The sequence below is a fragment of the Polypterus senegalus genome, chromosome 11, assembly GCF_016835505.1.
Source record: "Polypterus senegalus isolate Bchr_013 chromosome 11, ASM1683550v1, whole genome shotgun sequence".
Classification (NCBI taxonomy): Eukaryota; Metazoa; Chordata; class Cladistia; order Polypteriformes; family Polypteridae; genus Polypterus; species Polypterus senegalus.
Genome location: NC_053164.1, coordinates 88856638 through 88868674, shown reverse-complemented (window position 1 = coordinate 88868674; position 12037 = coordinate 88856638). Strand labels below are relative to the sequence as shown.

The 12037-nt window shown below is 37.2% G+C and overlaps 1 protein-coding gene and 1 long non-coding RNA gene across 2 annotated transcripts in view; both read left to right on the top strand.

Annotated features, from left to right (window-relative positions):
* Positions 1 to 2022, top strand: part of LOC120539286 (serine/threonine-protein kinase D3-like) — a 43681-nt gene extending 41659 nt beyond the window's left edge. Inside the window, exons 17-19 of the mRNA XM_039769213.1 lie at positions 120 to 205; positions 1064 to 1215; positions 1631 to 2022. Coding sequence (XP_039625147.1) covers positions 120 to 205; positions 1064 to 1215; positions 1631 to 1685 — 293 coding nt within the window. The 3' untranslated portion in view covers positions 1686 to 2022. The remainder of the gene's footprint in view (positions 1 to 119; positions 206 to 1063; positions 1216 to 1630) is intronic.
* A 2163-nt stretch (positions 2023 to 4185) lies between these two features.
* LOC120539287 lies at positions 4186 to 6953 on the top strand. Its single transcript, XR_005635584.1, has 2 exons — positions 4186 to 4249; positions 5447 to 6953. It is a non-coding gene; the product is annotated as an uncharacterized LOC120539287 (long non-coding RNA).
* Positions 6954 to 12037: the final 5084 nt, after the last annotated feature.

The window sequence follows — 12037 nt, the reverse complement described above, 5'->3', positions numbered from 1 at the left end:
TGACTGTCTATTGGGCAGTCTGTCACCTATGCACTCATATTACTGATTTACTTTGTGTGAAGTGTAAATGTGACTCTTTGATATTCAGAAATTGCTTTTATTTTGTTTTACTTTTTTAGCCATCGATCTGGTCAATAATCTTCTGCAGGTGACAATCAGAAAGAGGTATAGTGTATCTAAGGCACTTAATCACCCATGGCTTCAGGTAATTTTCATTGTCTATGTCGTTCTAACTTTTCGGATTTAGTTAAAAGAACAGCTGATAGTGCAGCATCCATCACAACTCATTTGCTTTCATTTGAAAGTTAAAAATACTATAAAATATATTCTATATATTCTATATATATTAAATTAATAATTATGAAAATATATAATACATTGTACAGTAATATATTTTAAAATATGTAAATATCTGCTATTCTAGTATACTGAAATATACCTATTTAACAAATACAGTGCCAGGAACCAATCTGGAACAGGGTGCAAACCCATTGCAGAGCTTAAGTTAATGTAAAATGCTATATAAATGATGCCAGAAATTTTATCATTTAATGCTATCATTGTAAGCAACAAAAGATTAAGTAGAAAAAAAAACAAATGGATCATTCCAGTTATAGCATATGCCATTGAAAATGTATGATAAGTATTATTCTTAATGTTCAATTGCTAGAAGAAATATCATTGAAACTGTAATTGTATCTGCAAAGTTGTTTCACAGTACAAATGTAAATTATACAAATACACAAGTGTAACAGCTGAAATGGCAGATTAGCATATAAAAAAGGCTTTTAATAGAAGTATGGATAACACTATAAAAAAAACTTGTAAGTATATTACTAGAAAATGTATTCTTACTTAAAGTTCCTTTAAATACACTTCATATAAGAAACAAACACTTTTTATCTCACATTAATTGATTCTTCAACATATTTTTCAATATAGTTTGGGAATACCATCTTACTAGACCCTTTCCAGAGCTGCCACTCCCGTGTCCCAGGTTGTGTGATGCTTTTAGGGTGGTAAATCACATGCACAGTGCATATTCACTTTATGTTGTCCCTAGAATTACCAGCTATGGCTAGATCTTCGTGAATTTGAAACCCGCTTGGGTCAGCGGTACCTCACATCAGAGACTGATGAGCCTCGCTGGCAGCAGCATGCTAAGGATTGTGGGTTTGAATACCCTACCTGTTACATTAAAGAGGTCAATTTCAAGTGAGTTTGTCAATTTTTTCACAAATAATGCTGAAGAATATTTTTGCATAAGTTGCATAAGGTATTTAAAAAAAATCAGAAAAGTGTCTGCTTCATGTCCTAACCTATTGCATTAGTGATTTTAAGTGTGAGCCTCGTGTCTGAGTTTTCTGTGATTTTGTATAGAACTTGCCAACATTTTTCTCCTAGAATCTTCTGCTTGATTTTGTGTCTGCTTTGATTTAGTGTAGTTTTCAGGTCTTGATTCCTAACAACTATTAACATAATGCTAAAATATATTTTAAAGCCCATATAAAATATACACAATTTGTAATTAATTTTCATAGGTTAGGATTGAATGTGTAATAATCACTAGTTTAGAAAATACTTGAAATTATAACTGAGCTTTCTTTGCTTTCTGTTTCTTACATTTAAGCACTGATGTGGCAGATGATATCGCCCTCGCTGAGAAAAAGCAAAGTATAATCTGAGTAGCCAAATGGACTAAAGGAGAACTCCCTTACTTAGAGTGACTCTGATGACTGCGGATGGTGAAAGAAAAGTTGAAAAAGTGAAACTCAATCTTGGAAAAAACATGCAGTCTTCACAAAGACAGTGCCCTGCCTATGATTTGATCCCGTGATTTGTCTCCTAACTACTGTGCCACCAAGCTGGGTTGTTTATAAGATATAGAAGTGCAATTTACTGTTGTCATTGATTCCTTAATAGAAAGCCAAGATATTTAACTGGAAGTTTGATTCCACTTTTGATAAGACTGGGTCCTGTATCAGTTTCATAAAAACATTAAATGCTAATGTTTTTGTTTCATTTCTTCATTATTTTCATGTTCCCATATTACTTTACATTGTCACTTGACACTGGCATATTTGAATTGTGTTTGAGGATTTGATTTGCTTATAAGGTTATTTGCTAATTTGATTTGCTATATGCAGAACATAAGATATTTCATCTTTAAGTGTTAAAAGTGAAATGTTACAGATTTATGTATTTGCTGTAACATTTCTCTCTATTGTAATAAAAAAAAAACCCTGGGACGAGACATGACTTTTTCAGAGAGATACTTTCATGTCCCACAAGATGAGACTTTGTGCCAAGAGATTTAACCACGCCCAGGGCTGGAAATAAAAGACAAAGAGTAGATGACAAAGTAGAACGTCATAAAGTATTCAAAAACATTGGCATGGTACACATGCAGAGCAGGTTAGAGATAATGAAAGTACTAAAATTGGAAAGTCTCAAAAAAATGATAGTAAATATCGCATTAGCGCAAACAAACTGAAAGTATTACTCGGTGAAATAACGGAACAGCGAAAAGAGATTGAAGATATTGTTTGGCTTTAAACTTTAAGTTGGAGACTTGTAGATCATCTAATTTGCGTTGCCATCAGGTAAAAATAGTGTTTCCTCCCAATGAAGAGGTGTATCCGTGAAAATTAAAAGAGCATCAGACATATATATTGGCTGGCGTGTAGCACAGGCCGGGGGCAGGAGGGGGCGAGCGAAGCGAGCAGGGGGCAAAGCGCCCTAGTAATTAGTAGTATTGTTCATGTTAAAAGCTTCATCAGTACCAGTGAGGAGGCAGAAGACATGGATCAGTTTTGGAATACCAAACACCAGTGCAAATATTTTCCACACAGAAAAGGAACCCCAAATATATACAGTACAAAGCTTGCAATCTTTGAATGAGAAAGTCCAATACAGTTCCTACTGCATACAATTAGTATAATCATAGGGCTATAAAATGACTGTTATCTGATAACATAGATTTTTGATAGTCTATATTCTTTCCTTTGTTACAATGATGTGAATTGTCACGTATAAGTCGTCGTTAGAATTCACACTAAAACATGGCATACAGACAAAAGTGGAAATGTGTGCATGCACAAAACTGAACATAAGCAAACTTCCATGCACTTCTGCTTCATAAATCCCAGTCAGCATGACAAGCAACACATGTGCTCATGCCTGCTGCTCCACCCTGACGCCTCCCAGAATTACACCCCTTTCGATATGCGAATCAATATAAATAGCCCATTAAGTTCCACATTTTATGAAAAGACAACGGCAAAAGCAGAGGAAAGAAAAATTCAGCCTATGCAAAGTGGAGGCACGGAAAAATGTACTATTTGTTGGCTTAAGGAGTGTTATAAGTAACAAAAGGAAAATGATGGAGTGATACAGTGTGACAGAGACACTCAAAAATTCAAGTTCAGAAAGTCTCCCAGTGCCAAAATAAAAAATAAGTGGTCAGATGTCAAAGTTGAGTTGAAAAGGCGAGTCGTAGCCCACCGTCAGAATGTCATACGGAAGTGTATTAGGGCACAAAGAAAAGAAAAATAAAATTAATGACACAGCGAAGATAAAAAGGTTGAAATGTAGACTTTAATCTAAAAATTTCCACTTTAATCATGTACTTTATTTTGTCATTAAAGCTGAACTTAGTAAACTTCATCTTAAAATCAATTTTTAATTTACTAGAGTTTCTCAAATCCCATTGTGACTAAAGTAGTATGTGTTCCCCGGCCAAGTCATTAATCTACATACCGTACTTCTTAAATGGGCTTTTTCTTTCCCATGCAGGAGTGTGCAGGCAGTGATTACAACTCCGAATACATTACATTCATGATATTACTGTTCTTTGAACATTTTAGAATAGTCCAATGCATAATGAAGTTCTTTAAAGCATCTGTTAAACATGTGGGGGCACGGTGGTGCAGCGGTAGCGATGAGCTGGTGCCTCGTCCAGGGATTGTTCCTGCCTCCCGCAAGATGCTTGCTAGGACAGGTGCGACCCTGAATGGAATAATTAAATGCAGCAGTACTGTCTCTGTCAAATGTACCAACCCCCAATCCCTGCAATGTAAAACCAGCTGCAAGCTTAGAACGTAGATTCTTCAAAACTTTTATGGACCATTGAAAAATCTTTGTTATACATGTTTACTTCTTCCATCCATCCAGGGTCATGCCAGTCCCAGTAAACATCAAGCGCAAGGCAGGAACAATCTCCTGATGAGGATTCAGCTAATTGCTAACAGTAAATATTATTTTAATGAAGATAGCGATTTATCTGTAAAATTTACTATGCATTCTTTAATGGGTTTCATCATAAAAATGATATCAAGCATATATCCTAGTATAGAATAGAGATCGAAATTGACTTAGAAGCCAGTCATCATCATCTGTAAATGTGTGCTTTTCCTATAAAATAACAATAATAATATGATCAAAAATTAATGAAAAATATACAATATGAAAGCATAAGTAGTATAAACATGTACATACAGTGCAAATGGTTCAGAAAATGACTCAGGGTGTGCAGTGTTACAGTTTTAGTGCAGGTTTACAGTAAGGTAATTGTAATTCTAAGTACAAGTAGTTCTACCGACCGCACTTGATGAACTTGATTGAGTGTGTTTATAGCTCTTGGAATGAAACCTTTTCTTAGCCTTGAGGTCCATACAGGAAAAGCTAGATTGGAGAAGTTCAAGTAGATTGCGGCACGGCTGAGTGGAATCTATGCAGATTCTTGTGGCTTTCCTTAGGCAGAGTGTGCTATAAATGTCTTCCAGGGCTGGAAGTTGTATCCCGATAATCCTCTGCACTCTCTACACAGCCTGCCATAGAGCTTTCCGATCAGCCGCTGTGCAGCTATGACACCATACACACACACAATGGGTTAAAACACTCTGAGAGTAACAATGCTCAAGCAGTTGTGGTATTTGGAATAGTTTTTTCATTCCGTGCACTATTATATTGTTACAGAATGATTACAATCAATTTAATTTGTAAATTTGTAATATGCAATTAATTTTTGATGTATTTGCGAATCTGAAAAAAGGGAGACCACACAGAAACAACAGCACTGCTTTGATGCTGGGTGCCACCAGCTTACACAACCGAGCAGTTAAGAGCGTATGCAAGTTGGGAGGCAGCCATGAGAATGTCCATGGGTATACGCCAAGTTTAATTTTTATACATCATGATGTGAGCGTGGAAACGGGCATACACATTTTTGTGCGTACACACTATTTGTACATGAGGCCCCTGCTCACTAAGATCACAAAACTGCAAGATTTAAATTATTGTATAAATGTCCACACAGCCTTGCCCCACTGATTACACAACACCAATATCAAATTGATGTGCATCATTTAAATGAGCAGGGCATCAAAGTAAGTTTTTTTTTGTTATTAAATAAGAAATGTAACTTATTATTCTTAATAAATTAAAGGGTCCCCAGACTGCAATTGTGAACCACTGGAAGATGAGAAGGACACCAGTCAGCCAAATAAAATGAACATAGAATGTCCATCAACAGTCCTAACCAAACTGGAATCACACCAAAAAGCCGTCACGTATAACAAAGTAAGAACAATACTGAATAGCTTGTGTGTTGGATGAGAAAATGAGAAACATACAAAACATATAATCTACCAAAATCCCTGAAGCGATTCACAGATATTATTGGTCATCCAATATGATCACACCTGACATCCTTTATTATTTGCCATGTAATATCTAGCAGATAGTAAAAGACCGTCCATTAGAGGATGATGATTAGTATTTTAGACAGAAGATATCAAGGCCCTAGCTACTAAAGTTAAAGAAAATGGTGGATATCCATGCCTCCTGTCTTGATTCGACCACTCCTGGTGACCATAGTTTCACCTAGTTTGCTGACGCCAGGTGATATCAATCACTCAACCCGCACATATTTTGACTTCACCTCTTTTGTCTCTCATTAAGTCGATGCCTTTATTATTCCTGATCCTTGTTTTTTGCTTATTGTTCATGTTTTGGATTTATCATTTTTCTGTTAGTTTTGCCCACATTCTGTTTAGCCTGGTTTTTGATCAGTTTTTCTCCTGCTCTGTTTCAAATTTTTTTATGATTGAGATGCATTCAAGATGTTGTTTTTTATTTGGCTATGTCTGTTTCCTCTAGCTATCCATTTGTAAACAATAGTGCTAGAACGTCTCACCTTAAAGGAGCCTTCTGTGGCCATGTATGGCCATTTTCTTAGCGTGTGGTGGCATGATATTGGATGAGTAGAGTTGGGCAGCGTGATGAAACCTTATTCACATTCCAAACTCAGTCTTTGCTCATAACATTCTCAAACCCACTTAATCCAACTTAGTCTCGCGAGAGGAGGCCTATGCCAGCAAGGACTACTTTGGACAGGGTGCAAGTCTGTCCTATGGCAACATCATGCATTGGCTCACTTAGGGCAGGTTTAGAGTCACCAGTTAAGCTATTGTTTAAGTCTTTGGAATGTTGGGAGCAAAACCTACATGGACACAGTGCAAACATCACACAGGTAGCAACTGGGCACTAGAACTATAAAACAACTATCACTCATTAGTTAGTTCATCCACCCATCTATACCTTCCTTCTATGCCTGCTACTCTGGAGTAGGGTGTCAGGGAAAGAGGATTTGGCCCAAAATTGGTTTTGGTTTTATCAGATGTTATTAAATTGTCTTAAATCTACTTTATTCACTACTTTAAGTCATTGGTCAATATGACTGAAATAATTTTGTCTTGGGGTGAAATTGCTTTGTATTGTTACGATACTACTTTAAAAACAGATGTCTAACCAGCAGAATACTCACCACGGAGAGGAGTTTGTAACTTAAGTGATCCATTTATGCTGTAATTTATTTTATATGCATATACTTTTTTATATACTTTGTGTCTGACAATGTCTGTTCATAATAAATTTCTTTTTTAAAAATCTCAGATTTTACATCAGGAGAAGACTTCCTAAAATTATACATTGAAATATAATGGAGATAGATATGTAAAACAGTGTACCTGCTCTTATTTTAATTCAGAAGAGCTAAAAGCTGTTGTGATCTTCATTCTTTCTCTCATAAAACTACACCACTGGGATGAATCCTTGTTTGTGGTGGAATGTCATGTCATGGTTTCTAACAAATCCTACCTATTCTGTTTTTCATGCTGAACATGTAAAGTTTCACAGACTTGAAATCTGAAAGCTACTGGGAAATTCATGATCACGAAAATTAGTCTTCAAATGCCTTTTTTCGGTTTAAAGGCCTCCGGATTCTATGCCAGCAGCGTCAGGCCTGTAAACAACCCTGGTGGGATGCCAGCTTGTCACAAAGCTCATACCTACCCACTCACTCAAACAAGGCTAGTTTAGAGTTGGTGATTTATTTAATTTTGGGCACCATTGAAATATGGGAGGAATGATGGAGTAATGGAGAAAAACGGATACAGACATGGAAAAAGTCAAGAGAGTGGGATGTCACTTACACAAGATCTACATGTATAGAATTTTCATGGTTGCTCTCATCAGACAGAAGCTCACAAACACTTTGTATTAGTGTGTGTGAAGTCAGTGACATTCATTAATTCTTTTTTTGAACTCGTCTATTCTAATACATGAAAACATTGTTATTAAAACAATGTCATTTTCCTCATGTCAGTTCCATTTCCTTGTGTTTCTCCAGTTTTTGCCCACATCCTACAATTGAGGTAGGTACATTTTGAGTATTGTTGTACTGAAATGAATAAATGCATGAAAACTAGTAGAAGGACATACAGGTATGAAATGCAAAGCCAGACCAAGCCCTAAAAGGGGTGCTAGTCTGTCACAGGGAGAAAGTGAACAAGAGATTTTACAAATCAGAGGAGACCATTCACTCCACTGAGCTCATCTGGTTCACTAATAGTGAAAATCATTTTACCCAGATACGTTTGCCGTTTGCAGGTTGTTGCTTCATCTGCATGACTAGGTGTTTGTCCCTGAGTTCCACAAAGCTTTGTTTGAAGACATGCTCCCTGGCTTCATTCTGAAATGCACTTTTCCTCAACTGGTTTCCCCTGTTTATTCAGAAGAATTTAGCTGGATCAACATTATCTATGCATTTCAAAATTTTAAAGATTTGATTAGGTCGTCATAGAGGTTTCTCTGTTTGAGACTAAATGGGTTTAATTCTTTAAACCTGTCATGCCCTGGAATCAAGGACCTCATTCCACCCACATGGTGTATTAACTAATCTCTCATCTTTACCGTGTGTGCCAATTACCCAACTTGAAACCCAGTTTTGTCGGTTAGATCTAGTAGCTTCTAGTGTCAGAATTACAAGAATTCAGAATTTTGTTTAGCTTAAATGTGTTAGCATGTCAGCTTTAAGTATGCAACACATAATTTGTCCCTGATTCCCACAATCCTGTATTTGAAGATCTTCCTCCATTCTCTGGAGATGGGCTTTCCCATTACCCAGTGTTGTGTAAAGTACCAAACAGCCATACTTGAGTAAAAGTAAAGACCCCTTTCTGAAAAGTGACTCAAGTAAACGTAAATGCATTTGAGCAAGTAAAGTATCTGATATTAAGTGTAGTTAAGTATGAAATGTACAAGTAAAACTAGAATCTCTCTGGTTTATTCATAGTCAAAAAAAGTTATAGCAAACATAAAATAATTCAGACTGCCTTCTTTTTGCCTGTGAGGCATATTACTCTCATGAAAGTAGGAGCCAACCAACTGCAACCTGAAGAAGTCACATTGAGCACAAGCAGCCATCTTAATGATTATATCCTATGTCAGCGGGCCAGGCGCTAATAGCAGAGGCGTACAGGCTTCCCTTGCTTTAAGGAGCTAATCCTTTCCTGAAAATCCCTTCATAAACTGAATTTTATTTTTTTTAAGCACAAATATCTAATTATAATTAATTTAAATGGAAACAAAAAATCCCTAGCCCCAAACATTACTCCCATTTTTGTTTGAATAACATAGAACTACATGGAAATTGATGGGATTACTTTACTAGTAAGATTAGTCATCAAAACCAACCCCAATAAGGCATTGTTCTTATTAAATAATATTTAACCCTCACAACACAAGCCAGCAGTTTGCACAATTACCCTAGAATGCAAGCACTAAATGGCCACCATTGGAGAGACAGTGTTGTATAAAAAATACACCAAGATATCCCTATAAACCTTGTGTGACTTTTGATTTTCGTACATCTGGTTTGGCACATAGTTGTGTGAATGCTCAGTAGTCATTATGACGCATCAGAAACACTTCAAACTTCTTAAACATCTTGTACTGTATCTACTGTGAGTTATAGTGTGAAGCATGAAGTTAGCATGTGCGCTGCATGGCCTTTCCCGCAAGAGTTCGGTGGACTTGTAATGCTGGTTTTAATAAACACAGCCTGCCTTTCAATAGCTTGGTGTGGTAAATTCCAAGCGGTCCACGCTTGGCAGTTTTCAGTCCTGACAACCTTACAATTGGTGGCATGTTCCAACTTTTGCTTGACCTCCTTGAACATCAGCAGTACAGTATTCCTTGGCCTTTTTATTACATTTCCAAACGCTTTTGCTTGCTTTATCTCCACTGTCTCTTTCCTGATGGATGAATTTGGGCATTGTGTTTAGAGATAACATGAACAGGCTTTATGTTTTGTAGTTGCCAATCTGACCATTTCATCTTAACCATTTCTAATAACACCCACTGTCAGTTCTTGATATGAGTTTGTGTTTTAGCGTTGCATTAGGTGAACTTCATGGGGCTTGGGAGGATGAGTTAACATTTCATCACCAAAATGGGTCAAGTTTTCTAACCTTAGGTGCTATATCTGTATGCCCAGACCAATGAGATGTGCCCAAGTGAACCACATAAAACTCCTAATGTGCACAAAATGGTTTGAAGCCTCTCAGCATTGGGAAAAAATCTTTACCTTACATAAGTACACTACTTTCTTTTATTCAGTTGCCTCTTCATTCTGTTACTTCTGTTTCTGATACTCTTACATGTTTAAGAAATCCTATTCCATTTTAAAAAATGCACAAACAAGTTCACACTGATTTAAGAAAGAAAAAATGCATTATACACAATCGGCACAATTTGAAGGTGAATTAGGATTTACTTTATCTAACAATGAATCATGACAAGCAATCATCAAAACAAGTTTAAGTCAACCTTGACAACTCTGCCTTGAGTTGGTGGGACATTCAAAGAGCCTCCTCTTCTACTGAATATTGCATTATGGTCTGCCTTGTTTCTGTTTCATCACTTTCTCTGGCATTGTTTGCTACATTCTGCAATGTATGCTTTGAAAAGGAAGCACTTTGTAAAAGTCACAACTCATCCATTCATCCATCATCAGACCTATGAGCTATGTCAAAGTCAGAGGCACAAGGGCTGGAGCCCATCCCAGCAGCACTGAATACAAGGTAGGAAATTGCATCTCTGAATGGGGTACCAGTGTACCACTGCATACAGCAAAGGCTCAGGGACTGAGGGAAAATTCCATTGTGAAGAAGGCAGGATGGAAGGTAGCTGGGAGTTGTAACCTGCTACAGTATTATAAAGAGTGGAGTGGTACAGAAAATCAAGTCTGATTGTATGCTCTTATAACCTAATGGTTTATGTTTATGTAAAAAGTGTGGGGGCTGCCTTTATACTGGGGTTGTTGCCTGTGATTTGCTTACTGTATTTTTATTTAAATACAGCATTCATGAGACACTCCTTATGTCTCAAGTCCTTGTTGTCTCCAAACCTTGTGAGAAAGATGCAAGTGACAATCACATTGTCTCTAAGGTCGCTAGGGAGTTTTGATTGACATGATACAATGGGGCTCTGCATCTAGTGCACACAAGAGGGCACAACAAGAGTATTTCTAAATGAAATATTTTATCATTTAAAAATCAATCTGCTTCAAAGTACTGCTTCTTATTTTTTATTACATTTAAATAATAAAACTCCTAACTTAGTACTTATGTAGCATACATATACAGGTGCTGGTCATAAAATTAGAATATCATGATAAAGTTGATTTATTTCAGTAATTCCATTCAAAAAGTGAAACTTGTGTATTAGATTCATTCATTACACACAGACTGATGTATTTCAAATGTTTATTTCTTTTAATTTTGATGATTATAACTGACAACTAATGAAAGTCCCAAATTCAGTATCTCGGAAAATTAGAATATTGTGAAAAGGGTCAATATTGAAGACACCTGTTGCCACACTCTAATCAGCTAATTAACTCAAAACACCTGCAGAAGCCTTTAAATGGCCTCTCAGTATAGTTCTGTAGGCTACAAAATCATGGGGAAGACTGCTGACTTGACAGTTGTCCAAAAGACGACCATCGACACCTTGCACAAGGAGGGCAAGACACAAAAGGTCATTGCTAAAGAGGCTGGCTGTTCACAGAGCTCTGTGTCCAAGCACATTAATAGAGAGGCGAAGGGAAGGACAAGATGTGGTAGAAAAAAGTGTACAAGCAATAGGGATAACCGCACCCTGGAGAGGATTGTGAAACAAAACCCATTCAAAACTGTGGGGGAGATTCACAAAGAGTGGACTGCAGCTGGAGTCAGTGCTTCAAGAACCACCACGCACAGACGTATGCAAGTCATGGGTTTCAGCTGTCACATTCCTTGAGTCAAGCCACTTTTGAACAAGAGACAGCATCAGAAGCGTCTCGACTGGGCTAAAGACAAAAAGGACTGGACTGCTGCTGAGTTATGTTCTCTGATGAAAGTAAATTTTGCATTTCCTTTGGAAATCAAGGTCCCTGAGTTTGGAGGAAGAGAGCAGAGGCACAGAATCCACGTTGCTTGAGGTCCAGTGTAAAGTTTCCGCAGTCAGTGATGGTTTGGGGTGCCATGTCATCTGCTGGTGTTGGTCCATTGTGTTTTCTGAGGTCCAAGGTCAACGCAGCCGTCTACCAGGAAGTTTTAGAGCACTTCATGCTTCCTGCCGCTGACGAACTTTATGGAGATATAGATTTCATTTTCCAACAGGACCTGGCACCTGCACACAGTGCCAAAGCTAA